We start from the raw sequence: 19,868 nt of genomic DNA on the forward strand, positions 1-19,868 counted from the left end.
CATGATAGGTTGCAAAGTGGTATGTACTGACTTATACAGAGGCCGATTATCAACGTGGAAAATGTGGCCTATAGTTACGGAGCTACTGTGCTGCAACAGCTTATGCAGGCATTTACGTTAACATGGAAAACGGCACATACAAACGAATGTTCTAAAGTTATTTGCAATATAACCTGTGGCAAAATATTAAAGTCCCGAAAAGTACGTAGACCCGGTAAGATGGAAACATACCAGTTACAGTCACTTATAATCAGTTATTACTCGGTTAGATCACACGTTACAAGTTACACATTTACATACGATGAAAGTTAGAGACGTAAATTAACGAGTGGCTGACTGAGAGCCTTCGACGATAACGATTACTTGGCTTTGAAGCCGGAAAACTGCGTAACTCAATTACGCTGCCCTTAAACTCTGGACATGAAATTACGTAATAAATGCAAGGCTCCCTGTTGGGATAAAAGTGATTAGTTAACGAGTCGCACGAAATATCGTGCGACTGGGTGGGGTCGGCGCAGAGCTGGTAAAAGGATTTTAAGAACTTACACTATTGCTGAGACGTGGATGTAGCGCGAACGTTGAGGGCTCTGCGTTCGCGGAGCGACCGACCCCTGCGAGCTCCCGAAGGTAACTGAACTCGAGACCGCCCTGCGCCCTCGCGCCTCGACACGTGGAGCGCGGGAAAACAGCTCCCAGGGCCGCAACTAGGGGGGAGCAAGCGGGGCATACGCCCCGGGCGCAAAGCTGTGGGGGCGCCGAAATCGCTTGCATTGTAATTCCTACTACAACTGGTAACTGGTAAAAAGTTTTTTAACTTGCATGCCAGGAATGTCTAATCTGATTTACAATATAACATCTCAACATATTTAATGAACATCTAGTGATTATACGGACTACTTTATGGACATAGTGGGTTCATGCATGGAAGTTATAGTAGCACAGAAACTGTTACATGTAGGTATGGAAAATGCTTAAATAGCACCATTATTCCGTGGGAGGGCCCCCGGACCCCTTCCCGCTTTATTGGTGTGGTATGTGCAAAAAAAGAGGATGGGGGGGGGGGCGCATGAATCCATTCATTCCCCGGGTGCCAGAGACTCTAGTTGCAGCCCTGACAGCTCCGACCAGTTTTGGACTTAAATGACATATTTCACAATATATGATTATAAAACAATTGGACATAATTTCCCTTGAATTAATTCTCTTTTAATTGTTATTAATTTGGTTGTTTTTGTTTTAACTGAATAATTACATATTTAATTAGGCGCATTGCCACACCCGGCCGGGCGCTGTTGTCGCTTTGGTGTTCGTCGCGGCGCACTTTTACACACTCGGTGGACATCACGCTCGGGCGTGTTCGATGCACTTAAGAGTAAGTGTTGTTGTGACATAACGACCTTTGCGGACCAGAGGGAGCACCGGCGGTTGGCGTCAGTGTCTGTCGGAGCGCGACTTATGAACAGTCGCACTTGGGGTTGTTTACGTCAATTGAACTCCACAATTCTGTAGTCCACAGTTTTGTATTCCACAGTTCTGCACGCAAGTCCATGGCAGTTCTGTTAGGCAAGTCGGTCAATGGCCATGGCAAGTCATGGCAGTTCTTAAGGCAAGCGAGTCCATAGTTGGCAGCGCTGACCGCGGGCGTGTGTGTGCAGGTCTAGCATGTCGCTGGTGACGTCGGACACGGCGACGCCGGACCGCGCCACGCACCAGCTGCTGGAGTGGGCGCCCCGTGGCATGGCCTTCGCCTACGTGCACCGCAACAACATCTTCTACCGGCCGTCGGCGGCCAACAGCTCCGAGTACCAGCTCACCACGTCGGGCCAGCCGGGCGTCGTCTACAACGGCATCCCCGACTGGGTCTACGAAGGTCAGCAGCCACACCACAGGCATGGGACTCCCCGTAGGCATGGCGGGGTCAAGGTCAAAAATAAATACACACTTTACGCCAGTCTTAAACTAGACTATGTTTAAATATTTAAGATTACTTAATACTTATATAATAATTTATTTTAATTTAAACAATATGACTGATATCATTTACTAACAATCTTCAAATCATACAATGACTAAAAATGCTGCTCTGATTTGTGAGTTACCAATTTTATTTGAGAATCTGACCCTAACAGCCTTATAGCAGATTGCAGAGAGTTATTACTCCCCCCCCCCCCCTTGTTTTGCTATTCTCGCTTCCCCTGCTACATAAATTCGAAGAAGAACCTTTCATTATTTTTTGAATTTAAATAATTCATGCTCTTTATAATAAACCACTCGTGGGGCAAATGCAACCTAGGTAGGTGCATGCAAAGTATTCTTAAGTATCTAAATAGAAACACAGGTATTGGGAGGGGCAGAAATTTTTCGCAAAAGAAAATAAGACTGCAGTAAGTTATTACCGCATCAGCAGTTTCTTCTCTGTAAGTGGCAGCCTGCAAAGAGCTGATGTTATTCGTGTGCCGACAGTGAACATTTAGGCCTACCTAAGAGAAAGTGAACAAATCACAATACAAAAATTATTCTAGTGTTTTAACCTACAATTAATAAAAAAAAATCTTTTATATAGATTGGATGGTAGCAAGACTTATAGTAATCTGATTATAAAAAGAAAAATTGTGTTATTGATTGGAAAAAAAAAATTGTGTTACCTTGGCCAATTAAGTTTTACTTAAGTAGGTACTAGCAAGTCCTGGGCGTTACTGTGAACACTAATGTGCTCATGTCGCGAAACTCCTGTGTTCGATCCCATCACTTGGCTTGACTCAAACTAAGTCGGTGTACAAGTGGTTTGCAGTTCACTTAAATTCTCAAAGTTCTTTATTCCTCTAGGACCACCCTGATAGCTAGCTTCCTCATGCAGTCTGAAGTGTGCTTGGCCTCCTTGTTTCAGAGGAAGTGTTGTCTTCCAACAAGGCTCTGTGGTTCTCGCCGGACGGCCAATACCTCGCCTACGCCACCTTCAATGACAGCGCCACCCGGGTCATGACCATCCCCTACTATGGTCTGCCGGGAACCTTGCTGTACCAGTACCCTCGTACCGTGCCTTTGCGGTACCCCAAAGTAAGTCTCCTATGTCTGGCCAAGGCAGACATAAGCGTTCTTGTATAATATTCCATTGCAAATAGGTTATAGTTCAGGAAATCTGTAATGGCCTACAGTGAGGAAGAGGAACCATTCCAGCATTAGACTGGATTAATTTAGGAGAAACAATAGAAAGAAAAGGATTGCATGACTGAAATCCTCGTCCAGTGTCTTACCACTGTCCTATCCTTGCTTTATTTTTTAAGCATCTAGCATCACCTTGCCCCGACCTGTTTGCCACAAGCCCCAGTTCGATTCCCATCCAGGTCGGGGATTTCTCAGTTGAAGGTGTTGGGGTGTTAGGGTATCCCTTCACTTTCACGATGCAGAAGACAAGGCAAACCTCCACAGAATACCCATTGTCAAACCATGGTGATGACTTTGCATCCAAAATAAACCTCATGGTTGGTCGGCCTGTGATCGGAAAGAGGTTGAAAAGAGGTGGATACTTGCTTGTCGCAGCCAGGCACGCCGAACCCCACGGTGGAGCTGAGGGTGGCTCGCCTGGACACGGCAGGGGGGATCACCACGGTGACCCTCCCCCCGCCGGAGGATCTGGCGGGTCAGGAGCCCATCCTCACCGCCGTCACCTGGGTCAACGACACCGAGCTAGCCGCCGTGTGGATGAACCGCGTGCAGAACTCGGCCCGGATCATCACCTGCACCGTGGCGGAGGCCACCTGCTCTCAGGTGGGAGCAGTTATCCGGCTTGGTGGAGGTGTTGAAGTAAGGTCATGCTGGGATGTGCACCAATGCTTTATTGTCTCTTCTGGTGTGCAACCACCGGGCGACTCTCTTAGTTGTGTCTGTGTAAACATATGCCTAACATGACTAAGTACATCAGCGGTCACTTCTCAGGGAGCTCTGTAATGCTATGTTGCATGTCGTGATACCATCACGACAGCTCAGATCAATTAAGTTCCTGAATGTTTTTATCGCATAGGCGCCGCTCTCATTTGACGAAGCAGGGGTTTATAGATTAATCCCAGTCCCCACCATCACTCATATATATTTATGCGCAACAACTTTGGCTCACAAGTGGTTTGGACCCCTTTAAATTTAATGTCATATGAATGTTAAGCCGTGTCCATAAAAATTAGCTTTCTCTTTGCTTTCTTGAAAAAATAATGTGATGGGACATATGTGCAACTAGCTCACCAAGGTGTCTCCCAGTACATAAAATATAACCAACTCTTTCTTGGATACACTTACAATTTTTTTGCCTCCTTATTTTTATGACATATACTGTCTCTCACTCTGGTATAGAATAAGAGCTCACAAACTGGTGCTGAAAGTTTGGGACCACCTTCTCGGCTCCTGTTCGCAGTTATACTCGCTGCACGAGAGTGATGGCTGGGTGGATCTGTTCGTGCCACCCATCTTCTCGAGCGATGGCCAGAGGTTTGTCATCATCATGCCTTGGGATCAAGGCAACGGAATCGGTCGGTACCGCCACATCATCCAGGTCAACGCCAAGACGTTCATTGCCGAGCCGCTCACCCGGGGGCAGTTCGTGGTCACCGAGATCCTGCAGTGGGACAAGTCCCAAGACATCATGTGAGTAGCTGCGAATACCGGAGCAGAGCTTCATCTTCGTTACAGTGGGCTGAAAGATGCTCAGTCATTGAGTTATTACATTCATACTCAGAGTCATACTGACAGTGTGTCTCAAACCACCAGCAGCTAAGTTTTGTAACTCGCTTTTTGCAAGTACAGTTGTTGATGTTCTCTATAACTTTGTAACCTTTCAAAAAAAAATTCCAGATATTTAGTACTTAGATCTCCAATTTTTAAAGCAAACAACAAAAACCATTTCTTCGATAATCCAGTCTGAATTGGTGCTATTCTTAAAGCAGTGCATTAAATTTAGTGTTTACAGAACTTACGCTCTGCATTACTATGCAATGTTTTTACCAGTGTTTAGAATGCTATGTAAAAAAATTCTTAGAGTGTAACTATAATGGAATACTTTGTGTATGAGTTGTCCTGAAACATGAGATAGTTTGTTCACATAGATTCCAGTATAGAGATGCAGAAATGTCCTTTTTTTTCACCTTCACTCAATGTTTCCTTGTCGTTGATGCATCTTTCCAATCTGATAGTTCTCGTGAGCCGTGCATGGCTGGTCATATGTGATAAATGGATAGGGACTTTTCAGAATTCTTTTGATGTAGATACAACCTGATATGTCAACAAAGATTACATTTTGGTAATCATTTTTTTGTGTTAACCAATTTTTCACACAATTTTCTCGTCAACTTAATTTTTTAAGTTCAAGTTAATCATTTGACAGTAATAGAAGAACATAAAATGTTGTAGTTACAATTATTGATCTATAAGATAGTGCCACAAACCCCGCAAAGTCCACGAGGATGCATGAAAAGATGCAAGGGACTCGTTATTTCACTAAACGCTGCACAGGAAATTCTTTGAAGAACAACAAAAAGGGCTGCCAATCTTTCAGATGCACTTTTTCATGGATTGTTTAGGCTGGAGAGGGCCCTTTAAAGAGGTATTCGGAAGAGTGCCAGCGCAAGTAGGGTTGTAAGGGGTGAGGAAGGGGGAAGGCCGACGCGTGTCTCGGCTGGTCTCGCAGATACTTCCTAGCGACGGAGGCCGGCGACCCCACCAAGCTGCACCTGTACAGCGTGCCGGGTAGCACCGACCTGGCGCCTCAAACCCCCACCTGCCTCTCCTGCGGCGCCAACAGCAGCGACGGCCAGCCCTGCAACTACAACTCTGCCGACTTCAGTCCCGACGGCTCCAGCTACGTGATGTCGTGCCTCGGGCCTGGCGTGCCCCGCGTCGCCATCTTCGACAAGGTCAGAGCCGCTCCCGCACTTGTGCTAGCTGCCGGTATGTTGGCGTACTGGCAGGTGCGATATAGCGACAGATTAAATCAGGGACTAACCTGCGTTGCTTAACGTGCAGATTTACTGGGCGTGTATTCCTGGGTGTGGTTGGAGTCCTACTGCAGGAGCTCCCAAGAGCCAAAGGGAAATGGATACGCCAGATAAATGCGGTCCGGAGGCCTCAGGGAAGGGCTTTGTCAAGAGGCTGAAAAGACCCATGCCAGAATCAGCACCACCACACCCCCTAGCCCATTCATCAAACAATAGCTTCTCTGCTGGCTAAGCCCCTCCAACAGGCAGTAACGCTCTTTCTCAAACAAGACCACAGGTAGAAAAGTAAATGTAACTTTTTTTTATATGCAAATTAACTATTTCGTTACATCAATTATTTTTTTTAAATTTATAAGGTTTAAAATAAAATTATTTACAAGTTATTGATATTCCTGCCCGAAATAATAAGTAAGTAAACTAGTACTATGTGAATTGGCCACTATATTCTCTGGATACCAACTATAATTGGAGTTAGTGTCCACTTTTGTCCTAAAGAAAGAGTCTCGTGTACTGGGCTTTGGAAACTATGGCTTAGAATGTTTTGTATACAACTTATTCTGTCGCTGGCTCTGAATTTGTCAACCTTGTACAAGAGCTGTTCTGTTAGCCTACCTCTGATCAGTTCTCTCATTGTGGGTTTGATTTCCTGCGGGAGTAGGACTCCTCGCTAGCGCGGAGGAAAAAGCAAATAAGGACTGCATGAGAGTTCTGTAGTAATATATTTTTTTGCAGCATTAAACCAGAGATTTAATGATCTGTGATTTATAACAGTTCTGTGTAGTGCATAAATATCTAAAATAGTAAATAATAGTCTCAGTATGTTTTGAGTAAATAATTTTGGTTTCCTTAGGCATATTTTTCCTCAGTGTACTTGCTCACGGTCTAGCTACGCCATGTATTTAGTATATTTCATTGAGTGTTATCTGGAATTCACAAATTAACGCATGGCAGGCCTTTCAAATCTTCCAAAAGTGAAACAATTTGTCCTTGCTTCTTTAAAAAAAAAATGAAGAAAAGCTTGCCATTATGTTTTTGCAGATATTCTTCTGTACTGATGTTCAAATTTTTTCTTTAAAAGTGGACGTAGGTATTTTTTCTGCCATTTCAGAGCATTAGGCACCTGCCAAATTTTAAGAATTTCCACCGAAAAATTATATAAATTTTTATAAAAAAATTAACTATATTCATGTCGTAAATTAGCTGACAGCATTGAAGCTGTAAGCTAGGCACGCGGTGCATGTTGCGAGCTGGTGGCTCCGCTGTCGTCTCGTCACCCCTAGTGGATGCCTGCGAGGTCGCTGAGACGTGACGTGTCTGCGCGATGCCCGGCAGACGCACCGCGAGGTGGCCGAGTGGGAGAGCAACTCGGAGACGCGCGAGCTGCTCAAGGAGGTGGTGCTGCCCGACATGAGGACCCTGGACGTGCAGGTGGAGGGCGGCTTCACGGCCAAGGTGCAGCTGTGGCTGCCCCCGGGCCTGGACACCAGCGGCCGCTCCAAGTACCCGCTGCTCGTCACAGTGTAAGCCGCTCGCTCTCGCTCTCGGCCTTGCCCGCTTCGCACGGTGGACGATACTTCACTCCGCATACCTACCACATAATACTGTACATACTTTCAAAAGTTTGAATTTGTATTTTTGCAGCAACGATCTGACACAATGAGACATGTGCCACATCTATTATTTTTCATAACAGCTTTTCCTCTTTGAATGTAGAATTTTGCATGCACCCACGGACGACGAGAGAATATTGATGGCCTGGGGGCAAATAATTTTGTCAAGCCCCCTCCCCATTACTCAATGTCCTTTACGGAACCCCCCCCCCCCCCCAAATTCTTAAAAAACAAAAAAAAAGACGTAAATCTTAACAGTGGCTATAACTGTAATACTGATAGTTGTGTATTTCATAACCGTCCACCGTGTTATACGGGCTTGATACTATCTGTTATAAATCCTCTTAAGTAACCTCTGAAGCAACTTTATTTCATGTTAATTTAATGCCTGTTCTAGTCGTGTCTTTAAATGTTGTGCAATGTATTTTTAATTAATTCATAACTACCCAGACAATTAAAAAAACCATAAAACCAGTTTCAAAATTCCAACAAATATTACGAAAATTATACAGTATTACCATTATTAAAGCTTTTATAAAAACAAATTAAAGACGTAGTTTTATCAGTGACCATGCTGCTTGAGCAAACCTTACAAGATATTTCTCTGACACTCATAAGATTGTTTGGGTTTCAAATAATTTTTTTTTTTAAGGTCTCTTACTAAAACCATGTCTATTGTAATAAGTTTCAAAACTAATTTATGTGAATGCTAATAACTTTTGTAAGATATAAAGGATAGTACAGTTATTAATGACCAAACTCTTGTAGTTAATTATATAAATCAAAGGCAACAATTTTTGTTTCGAAACATTTTTATAAGGCATTTTTAGTGTTTGTTAAGCGTTCAGTTTGATTCCCAGAGTTTGGTAATTAGAACTGGGCCATTCTTTAAAGTGACACATCTGTTCTTCAAGAATGTGTTGTATTGTTGTGAAGTGCTGAGTGCTGAGCAGATGTCTGTGTGCTGTAATGACCTCCAGAGCCCTGACCGTCTGCACGGGTGTGAATGCTGTGGCAGGTATGGTGGGCCCGATTCGTTCCAGGTGACCCAGCGCTTCCAGGTGGACTGGAACACCTACCTGACCACCAACAAGGGAATCATCTACGCCGCCATCGACGGACGTGGCTCTGGCCTCAAGGGCAATGACATAATGTTTGCCCTCTACCGCAAGCTGGGCTCCGTCGAAATTCGCGACCAGCTCAACGTCACCAGGTGAGCAGGCACAGGCTCACGCTTGCTGTTACCGACACCCTCGTACTTCTGAGGCGGCGGGACCGCATACAACCATTCGTTAAAGGCCCTCACACATGGTCAGTCCAGCTCCCAGTTCAGACTGCTTAGTCCTGACAGTTTGGGTTGAATTGAGGCCCTCTGCATACACTCGAACCGACAGTTTGGACAGAACTAAAGCTTTCCCCACACATGATCAGTCTTCGTGTTGCTTTTGCTGTTGGGTGTATTGTTTCATTGTAGAATATGGAAGAAACTTGAAAGATGCAGTTGCACTTTTAGTTATAAAAATGAAAAAGGACAGAAAGGCAACTAAAGAGTATAAACAAAGATGTCTGTCACAACTGTTGGACTGACTGTTTGGACTGACAGTTTGGACTGGCGAGATGCTGTTCCCACACACGCCAGTTTGGACTGAGGCAAATTGGAGTCCACAGTCCGATTTGATGAGAAGCCATCAGTTCATCAGTCCATCAGTTCTTCTGACTGATCAGTCCACAGTTCCCACTGTTAATAACTGAACTGACAGATTATACCTATCATGTTGTTTGGGGACCTTAAGAGGAGGGAACTTACTCTACGAAAAAATAAGTTATGTTCCTTACAGTTATCTTGCCAGCATGATATGTACCATTTCCTTTCCTGAATTATGGATTTGTTTTGGTAAGGTTTTTACAGTAAGTGCAAGTTTTGGTGTCATCAAAGGCATACTGTCATTCGTGATTCACAGTAAACTGTAAGTCACTCTCTTTCACAATAATTCAAAATGGTATCAAACTATTGCGTTAAATTATAGGTTTGTAAATCTTTTTTACAATGTTTGGAGGGTAAAAATTTAAATGCACGCACACCTATAATAACTTATTTGTATTTTTTTTCTTTTATAGCCTTGTTTTCCTCTCATGATGCACAGTATGATTGTTGTTTGAAAGCGATACTGTGAAAGAAACCTGAAAGTTATTTAGTAAAATGTAACACGGCCCGACACCGAGTGCTCTCTGTTGGCGGCGACTGTGTCGGCAGGGTCTCCACAGTTAGTACTTTCGTACTAGATCTAGTACTTTTATAACTTTTTTAGTGGTTTAGTACAGATCTAGAACATTTTTCTTTAATATAATAATATTATTGTAACTCCAATATGTTTTATTATTAAGCATAATTATTTTTAAAAAAACTATGGAATGTATGTGTGTGTGGTGTGATATTTAAGTTCGAGCATTGCAATGTCGTAATAACTTCCTAAATTGTTAAAAACCATAACAAATTATAATTTAGTACTTTTTTTTTTTCTATTCTAGTACTTTTTTCTAGCCTAAGTTGGTACGAAATATTTTTTTCCTTGTGGACACCCTGTGTGTCGGCCGCGTAGCAGTGGCAGGTCCGGCCAAGTGACGGGTGTGACGTGTCGCAGGCACCTGCAGCAGACTCTGCCCTACGTGGATGCCTCGCGCTCTGCGCTGTGGGGCTGGAGCTACGGCGGCTACAGCACCGCCATGGCTCTCGCCACGGACTTGGAGGGCGTCTTCAAGTGCGGCATGTCCGTGGCTCCCGTCTCCGACTGGTTATACTATGGTCAGTACCTGCGCTGTCGGGACACACCCCTGAGCCACCTGGCCCCTGAGCTGTCGGGACACACCCCTGAGTGCTGAGCTACGGTCTTAACGTCTCGTCTCCAGCGAGGTCATTAGAAACAGTAAGACACAACTGTTCAGAACAGGAATGTTAGGGAACTGCAACGGCCCTGGACGTCTTCACACCCGGGTGTTCTGGTATCTAGTGTCTTACTGCTACGCCCCTTATCTTCATGTGAGGTGGCCCCGTTGCACAGTAACTTGAGAACAGTGGAGCGTGAAGGCTTACGTTGGGCCCCGAACCACTTATCTATTGAATTGTTGCCCGCAAAATAACATGAGTCATGCTGTGGGCCTTGGATTCAACTCATTGTCCCTTGTGTTGCCTCGTAAGTATTATCTGAAGTTTTTATGGTAACTTAAGGAGGCCTGCTTAGGGATGCGTTTGTATTAGTGTGGCGGGGTGATAAGGTCGACTCTCACTGTGCTTATAGCGCATTATCGTAGTACGTAGGACAACCATGAGATTTGAGTGTAAGGGGCTTGAGATGTGCAATATGAAACAGGTGTACCTAATGCAGGTTTAATGTTGGTAGGTTTCCGAGTGTGTCGTGGGCTTATCATGGCCCAACTAAAGTCGCAAACTCCCTAAAATATTAATTCGTTAGAAGTTTTAGTTCGTTATGTTGTTGAATATTGTTAAACAGAATTGGCAGTGACTGGGAAACGTGCAGTTTCTTTGACCACTGCTGTATAATCACTTGGGAACGTTTCATTTCCTCATGTAAGGCGTGAGTGCAAGAGAAGTGTGGTGATGGTTGTGGGCAGTGCCGTGCTTAGTGGGGGGGTTGGGGGGTGTTTTCTCCCCCCACACAAATCGACAGAGGGGGCGAAATTTTCTACAGGATGCGAAAAATTAAGGAGGTATGTACATACGGCTATCTTTTTTATTTCTTTTCATAATAAATTTGATAATTAATTAGTTTTGTAAAACTGTTTCATTTAATGTAATAACAGATAAAGTAATCATTGTAAGCACTAAAAGTCAACAACCACCTCATCTCAACAGAACAAATACTAATATTAATTACGTCTCTCTACGTCGTCACATACGTAATTCACCATACTGGCAACTCTCACTTCCAACAACAGAGTGCAAGTCTGCACCAAACGTTGGGAAGGCCGACTAGCTCCAATTCGCAATCTCCGAAAATCCCTGCCGAAAATCATTGATGTTCTCAAGTGCATCAAGTCAGAAAGTAATGATGGTAGTGAGAAATGTGACTGTGATGGTCTTTTGAGTCATATATCAAAATTTGATTTCATTGTGATGCTTGTTATATGGGAAAACATCCTAACGTTGCTGAATATAACAAGAAAATACTTGCAAAAGGCAGATTGTGACATTTTGACTGCAGTTGATCGATCTTCTCCAGTCTTCGACCAAGAATATACAGAATATGAGAGCAAATGAGTTCAGCAGTTTCATGGTTAAAGCCATACAACTTGCAAGTAAATTGGGAGTATCCGTGCAACTCTGCGAAAAACAACAAAGTAGAAAGGTATCATTTTCGGATGAGTTAACTAAAGATGAGCCAATTACAGACAAGAATAAAGCTTTCGAAGTTAATATCTACAACAGAATGTTGGACAGGATCATTGCAAGCCTTTCCAAAAGATTTGAAGGCCTTAGAGACGTAGCAAACATGTTTTCATTCATGTATCCCTGCCGACTCATGAAACTAAGTAGCAATGATTTACAGAAATCCTGTGAACAGCTGACGAGACATTACGAGCGGGACTTGGATAGTGGCCTCTATTCCGAGCTTCTTTCTTTAAGAAACATCCTGGCTGACAAACTTCCACCAAAATCTAAACCCAAAGATGTAATTCAAATAATTGTAAACAATGACTTGCAGGAAGCTTTCACAGAATCCTTTACGGCATATAAATTGTTATTGACTATTCCAGTTCCAATAGCCTCGTGCGAAAGAAGTTTCAGCAAGCTGAAACTCATCAAAAACTACTTGCGATCCACCATTGCCCAAGAACGGTTATCTGGACTGGCAATACTCTCAATAGAAAGTGACATTGCTCACAACCTATCTTTTGATACAGTTATAGAGAAATTTGCCGCTATTAAGGCACGTCGCCTGCACTGAAAATATTTCTCAGTTTATGTATACAGTTCTTCTGCAAAAACAAATTTTTATTTATATCTTATTTTGTGGTTTGATCCATAAAATATTTTCATTGTAAGATTTAAAAATAAGTACAGTGAAGAATGTTAAGTTGGATTTGTTTAAAGTAAATTTCTTTTCTTGAAGAATATTATTATATGCTAAATGTATACTATTTCTGCTTTTGGGACTATTAGCACTATTGAAAAAGGGTTAAACGTTGTAAAATATATTTAAAACTTACTTTTTCAATAGGAGAAATTTGAAAATTGTCAACACGTGTATGTTTAAAATTTACACCAAACAACATGGTCAAATTACTGAAGTATTGATATTAAAAATAAAACTTTTTGTCTATTATTGATTTTTTTTCTTCAATCGCCTAATAATGACGGTGTTGAGGGGGGGGGGGGGGGGGGCGAAATTTTATAACATCACCCCCCACTTTTTAAGGCTGTGCACGGCACTGGTTGTGGGTTAAAGCCCAACATCTCAGCATATCTCAAATTTATGAGCTTCAAGAGTTCGGATCCCTCTATAATCATGGAGGTCCTGTCACTCCAAGCCTCTGAGAATATCTGAGTTTAACGTAAAACTGCATCAAACCAACCAAAAGATTATTAAATGAGCCGTGAGTATGACCTTTGAATATCTATACTGTATAGAAGTCGCGAGTGGATAGGATTTACTCTATGTTTTTCAGAAGCGTATGATGAGCAGCTTGGGAACTTCACCGCTGCAGTGCGCTGCCGTAACGCCCTGTATCGTCTTTATTTACACGTTCCCCGCAACCCCCACCTATCATTCACTGCAGCTCAAGGTCGTTCAACTGGAGGGGGAAGGGGTGTTTGAAGAGTTCGACACTTGTCCGCAAGGGACCACCACAAGTCGATGCCCTAGAGATGGTGGCGATTGCGGCGGTGAATTAACCAACTACCTCAAAACCGTATTAGAAATTTTAACCTGGGCTGGCGACTTCTATACAGTATATATATACAGTATATATATTCAAAGGTATGACTAACTAGTTGCTTTGATTTGATAGGGCTTAGTGTCACACGGTTAAACATACAGGTTTAAGGCCCCCGCCTACCTGGCCACACACATGGTGTGCAGAGCTTCAGAAGAAACCATGTGATTTCAAAACTGCTCAATATATCCTAGTGGTGTATGTTAAGAAATGCTTTTAATAATATGCTGGTGGCGAATGGGTGTTTCCGTTTCCTATTTAGTTTTTAAACTGTTGTTTTTAGGAAAGTGGTAAGGGCTAAAACGCATGTTTTCATAACAATTTTTAGACATAAATCTCCTAGTAACCATTCTTGAAAACTATCCAAGGGCCTTGCTTTACCTTTATCTTCATTTCCCCGCCATATAATAAATGGATACCCTTAAAATCTCATAGTTGTCCTATGTACGACGATACCGCGCTAGAAGTACCAGTGAGTGTTGCGCTTATCATCTCGTCTCACTAGCACATATACACCCGTGGTCAGTTGGGCCCCTTCAAGGACATCAGACCTCCCAAGATTCTAGTGGGCTCCGAACCAGTGGACACCTACACAGTGCTCGTACAGTTGAGACAAGTCGGGATGTTGGGACAGAAGCCACGACCCCACCTTAGTCGTCACCCTCCTCACCGTCACTGGGTGGCCACTGTCCGCAGACTCGATCTACACGGAGCGCTTCATGGGGCTGCCGACGGTGAGCGACAACCTGGCAGGCTACCAGAACTCGTCGCTGCTGAACAAGGTAGCCAACCTGCGGAACAAGAAGTTTCTGCTGGTCCACGGCACGCTGGACGACAACGTGCACTACCAGCAGTCCATGATGCTGGCGCGTGCTCTTGAGCTGTCCGACATCCCCTTCAGCCAGCAGGTGAGACAGCTGGACGCTCGCCCGTGGGCAGGAGTCACTGCCCAGTGATGCCGCGCGGCAGTCACTTGCCCAGTGGTGCCGCGCGGCAGTCACTTGCCCAGTGGTGCCGCGCGGCAGTCACTTGCCCAGTGGTGCCGCGCGGCAGCCACTGCCCAGTGGTGCCGCGCGGCAGCCACTGCCCAGTGGTGCCGCGCGGCACCCACTGCCCAGTGATGCCGCGCAGCAGTCACGCGTTTAGAGGTCCGGAAACCTCGTGGATTCATTCGACAAGTTAAACAGTGAACACTTTGTTCACAGTCTTTATGACATGCAATTTCTTAACTGATGGCAAACCAAAAGCAAATGTACATTCAAAAAAATCTAGCTCATTCAAGACTATTTTTTTTCTTTCGAGCCTAGTAGCCAATAAAAAAATTATAATGTTCATGAAACCACAGCACCATCAAGCTTGATGGTCACTGAACATGTGAAATTTCCGGGCACCTAGCCATGATGTAGACTGAGTCCGGTTTTTAACCTGCGAGGGCATCAAGTATTAGGACTTGCCAACAAAACTGCTATCATCAGCTGGTGTGAATGTTGTCATATACATTTGTTGGTGATCGTGGTAATACACTTGCACTTTTGTTAAAAATATTGATTGTAAATTAATGTTATTTAAATTAAACCAATTTAATAGTATCAGTAAAGAAATTTCAAACACTTACTGCATTGAAATTAAAAAAATAAAAAGTTACACGAACTTAAAAACCTCTAGATATTCTAGATTCAATTGGCTTGTGTTCGGTTCACAGATTTTGTTTTTCTATTTAAAGTTGATGAAAGGTTTTTGTTGCATGACTTATTTTATTAATATAAATTGTTTGGCGTGCACTTATATCCTCCTTTTTTTTTTTAAATAAACGTACTTTCCATGAATAGGTTTTGTTTTTATAAAGAACTTTACCCAACAAAGATTATTTTTTTTTTTGCATAAATGCCGCACCCCTACTTTTCAAACTTGATTTTAGTATAAAATGTGCTACGATTATGTGATAAAACACGGTACATGCTGGCAGGGGCGCAACAACTAAATTTCCAAAGGGGGGGGGGGGGGGGGGGGCAATATACCTTTTTATAAAGAATCATTGATCCCCCTTATTGTAGCGGGGGGGGGGGGGAGTCTCCCCTCGGAATTTGTTTTTCAAGGTGGGAAATGGTGCTATTTAAGCAGTTTTATTATCTAAAAATTGAATACACAGCACTTTCTTTGCCCCCGTTTGCCCCCCACTTCAAGGTTTCAGAGGGAGGGGGGGGGGCAAAATACCCTTGCCTCCCCCCCCCCCCCCCCTGTTGCGCCCCTGCATGCTGGTCTCTGTACATCTGTGCGACACGTCACACTCGCTCTTCTCGCCCGCAGACCTACCCCGACGAGGACCACGGCCTGGCGGGAGTGAGGCCTCACCTGTACCACACGCTGGGTGCCTTCCTCGACGAGTGCTTCGAGTGAGCGTCGCAGCGAGCCCTGTACTCACACACACACCGCAGAGTGGTCGCCAGCGCGACAGCACAGCCAGTGGAGTCTAGAGGACGTGTAGCCGCAGCTAAAACAATTGTGATATCTTCAACTGACATGTCTCCAACATCCAGTACTTCCAATGTTTTCAGATCTCATGCGAGGTTGCTTTACGAATACTACGTTTCTGAATCAAGCAGGTATTTTTACGTGTGTTTCAGTGTATTGTTTTTTTTATTTGTTTTCATCATTAAAACCATTGTTCACTTACAAAGTGTGTGTTGAGTACTTTATTGAAATTCCTCTCCTTTATCCTGCATGCTACAGATTGATTAGTTGTTTTCTTAGATTAGTGAAACACCTTGGCTACTAACATTTCTAACTTAAATTATGTTGCAGCTTAGTATGTGGATAAAAGTAAAATTTATGAATCACAGGTTAGATAATAATTGTAAATCACATATAATTCAACTTACTTTAATTTATTTCAGTCTAACTATTTTAACTGATTTTATCAAGTGTGTTTGTTCAAAGTCCAGTACTTACAGATATCTTTAATTTTAGAGGATACAGATTTATAATTAATGTTAATAATAATATTCTGCTAATACACATCAAATATGTGATCACCATAGCACCAGATTCAAATTATTGCATAAATGTGATGTACAAAATATTGATAAATTAAGTTGTTAAACACTATAAATAAAATTTACAGCCAAAAATTAAAATAGTACATAAATAAACTAAAAACAGGACAGTTAGTATCAAGTTCATTACAGCATTTATTACGAAATACTGTCTCTGGAATAATTTGTAAAATTTAAGGTCCAACATTTATGTTTATATTGATATAAGTAATTATTTAAAGTCCACGGTGACCTGTTTATGATTTATAATAGTAATAAGTAAAAAAGTAAAAAAAAAAAACAAGCCTGCTTACATTTGATTGTTGACAAAATCTTAGGCTTACGTGATGTATTTTGAGGAAAGGAAAATTTTTTTTGGGGTGGCTGGCCGGGGGGGGGAGGGGGGGGGGGCGGCATTAAGGTTTTTCGCCTAGGGCGCCAATTTACCTTGCGCCGGCCCTGGCTGGACTGTTTTACATTTGAGCTCATGAGTTCATCTAGCAATCAAAGTTTACTAACTTTCAAGTTTATCTAACATTCTACTTTGTCTTACAATTAAGATCATCTTGCATTCGAGGTCATGTTAAATATAAGTTTGTTTTGTATTTTTATATGAAGGTTGAAATACTTGACGCTTCAAAATCCCCCACATCTAAAGAATAAAACAGTGGTAACACAAAGCATCACAACCTATCAAAGCAACCAAAATTGAAGTTTTTTTTCTTAACATTAAATATGTAAAACAATTGTTTTAAAATTGAGGTTCTTAGACTCCCACTCTTAAAGTAATTGAATGGGTTTTAAGAATAGGTACTGTTACGAACGTGAGCAAGGCCACGACATGTGCAGGTGCAGAGCTGGCTGGCGGCTGCCGCAACATGATATGCGCCGCGCGCGCCTGGAAGATTACAAGGATTGTCGCTGTCCCCCCTCCTTCCCTCCACTCCCCGCGCGGCGCCCTGTCTTTGACATGTAACTGACACCTGACAGCTGCGGAGTTACGCGAGCTGCCGAAACGTGTTTCCGAGAGATTTCTGCCGTCGTGTCGGCTCGAAATGACGCGACTGGCCCCGGTCGCGCCTGTGAGTTCCAGAAATGGCGGCTTATATATAAAAAGAGGACGTCGGCCTCAGAAGGGAGTTCTGAGAGAGAGTTCAGGCAGGAGCCTTCCCGCGGCGGAGCTTCCGGGGCGATAGTGCCACGGGTGCGGCAGAGTGGCGAAGTCCCTGGACGAAGATTCCAGGGCGAAGAGTTCAGTTCCGGGTTATAGTGTCGCGGGCGCGGCGGAGTTCCGAGCGAAGTTGCGAGCGAGGCGTCGAGTGGGATCTCGGCGAAGGGAAGTGACGGCGGTGGCGGAGTACGGCGACGGAGTCCCGCGGCGGAGACCCACGAGGGGTGCTGCGGCGAGAGTTGCGCCAGAGGTGCGGCCCAGCGAGGTGTTTGGATTGTAAGAAACGAGTGACTGGGGAAGCAACATTTTTAAGTGCAATTGATTATTTGCCATTTTAGAAGATTAATTGTAAGTGACATCAATAGTGCTATCAATAAAACTGCGAAGTGTAATAAAATCTTTAATTGGGCTATCCTTTACTAACCCGCGGTAAATCGTAACAATATTTTTAACAGCTTAAAAGTGTTAATTGCTTGAAGTAACCAATTTAGTAACAACGTTCATTCATATGATGCATAACATAATGGCATCTTAAGAGTCCATATTACTTTTGATAAGCTGTAACATGTTCTGGAACAGATATGCTTTATCCTCTGCCCCAAGAGCCTGGAGCACAACGATGTTGGCCTGGCGCTATGCAACCAGTGATAGCAGTCTGTGTTGCGGGCTGTATACACACCAGGCGCTCGCTCTCGACTGTTCTCAAGCTGTGCCTCGGTGCTACTTGGAAGTTATGGCATTGGCGGATCCTTTGTGTGAGAGAGATAGTGAGGGAATGGAAGATGCCAATAAAATGAGTTTATTAAACAGTGAATGGAGTGAAAATGACTCCATAGAAGCGCTGTAATTTTGTAATAGCTTCGGGAAAATAATTATGTTAAAAAAAACAGGCGTTTATCAATTACACACTTAAAAGTTCATAAATTAAAGTTTTCAATTGTCACTGACTGACTAAAAAGTACAAAAGGGGTTTACTAGTAGCCATCGAAGAATTCCACTATCCATCATCAGATCAGTTCGATGGTACCAAATTAATGCATTGTCTTCCGGATTACGTACACTTACAAAGATTCAAACCGATACGACAATTAGAAGTAGGTTAAAATCGACTTCCAAGATTTCTTTACATAGTTCGTTAGTTACAAGTGAACAGGGCCGGTACAAGGTAAATTGGCGCCCTAGACGAAAAACCTTAAACCCCCCCCCCCCCCCACCCCCCCGCCGGCCAGAAACCACAAAAAAAAAAAAATTCCTTGCCTCAAAATACATCACGTGTAAGCCTAAGATTTTGTCAACAATCAAATGTAAGCAGGCTTTTTTTTTTTTACTTTTTTACTAATTATAAATCATAAACAGGTCACCGTGGACTTTAAATAATTACTTATATCAATATAAACATTCCAAACTGTTACAAAAATCCATTTTCATCTAGTCATCTAGTTTCAATAATCGTTTAATATATTATATGAGCTGTTATGTGTCGTGCTGCGCCGCCCCCAGCTACTTGGCGCCCTAGGCGGTTGCCTAGTTCGCCTATATGGACGCGCCGGCCCTGCAAGTGAAACTAATAAAAGCGTGTTAATAAGGTACCGGGGCCACTAAGTGGCAGACAAAAGCACCTTCCTCCAAGAGCTACACAACCAGCATTGCTCCGAAATATATAATACTACTCAGGCTCTCATTTTTGCTTTATTTACTACGCTATTAAAAAATCCACATTGAACGCAAACACGCCACCTCGCGTCGTATGTGCGTACGTGCCGCAGAGGAAACCTGCTGACAGTTAAGGCCCCTGAAAGTTTACCCAATTACGATACCTTCCCAGTAAGTACGGGGGATGGACCTGCCGACAGCAAGTTTCGTGTAGAATTCAGATTGATCACTTAGTTTCTTCATCAAATATAAGGTTGGAAACTGTAGCGACAATCAGATTATCAAACAGCGCATAAGAATCTCTGGTCCACTCAGTGGCGGATCCAGAGGTTCACCTCGGAGGGGGCACTCTAGGATTTCAGAGTAGCCGGAGAAAAAAAATGTCTTAAAATTACTAAATTTGTATTTAATCTACTCACACTACACATAACACCCAACCACCAGATTTTATGATTCTACAAGAAATTAA

General features: G+C 43.2%; 1 protein-coding gene across 1 annotated transcript in view; it reads left to right on the top strand.

Moving 5' to 3' along the window:
* The window catches only part of LOC134542208 (venom dipeptidyl peptidase 4), a 77,025-nt gene extending 60,805 nt beyond the window's left edge, over positions 1 to 16,220 (top strand). The window contains exons 6-15 of the mRNA XM_063386285.1: positions 1,656 to 1,870; positions 2,888 to 3,057; positions 3,541 to 3,768; positions 4,406 to 4,635; positions 5,675 to 5,900; positions 7,314 to 7,501; positions 8,610 to 8,804; positions 10,234 to 10,394; positions 14,240 to 14,451; positions 15,851 to 16,220. Coding sequence (XP_063242355.1) covers positions 1,656 to 1,870; positions 2,888 to 3,057; positions 3,541 to 3,768; positions 4,406 to 4,635; positions 5,675 to 5,900; positions 7,314 to 7,501; positions 8,610 to 8,804; positions 10,234 to 10,394; positions 14,240 to 14,451; positions 15,851 to 15,940 — 1,915 coding nt within the window. The 3' untranslated portion in view covers positions 15,941 to 16,220. The remainder of the gene's footprint in view (positions 1 to 1,655; positions 1,871 to 2,887; positions 3,058 to 3,540; positions 3,769 to 4,405; positions 4,636 to 5,674; positions 5,901 to 7,313; positions 7,502 to 8,609; positions 8,805 to 10,233; positions 10,395 to 14,239; positions 14,452 to 15,850) is intronic.
* The last annotated feature ends 3,648 nt before the right edge of the window (positions 16,221 to 19,868 follow it).

Source organism: Bacillus rossius (assembly GCF_032445375.1).
Source record: "Bacillus rossius redtenbacheri isolate Brsri chromosome 4 unlocalized genomic scaffold, Brsri_v3 Brsri_v3_scf4_2, whole genome shotgun sequence".
Taxonomy (NCBI): domain Eukaryota; kingdom Metazoa; phylum Arthropoda; class Insecta; order Phasmatodea; family Bacillidae; genus Bacillus; species Bacillus rossius.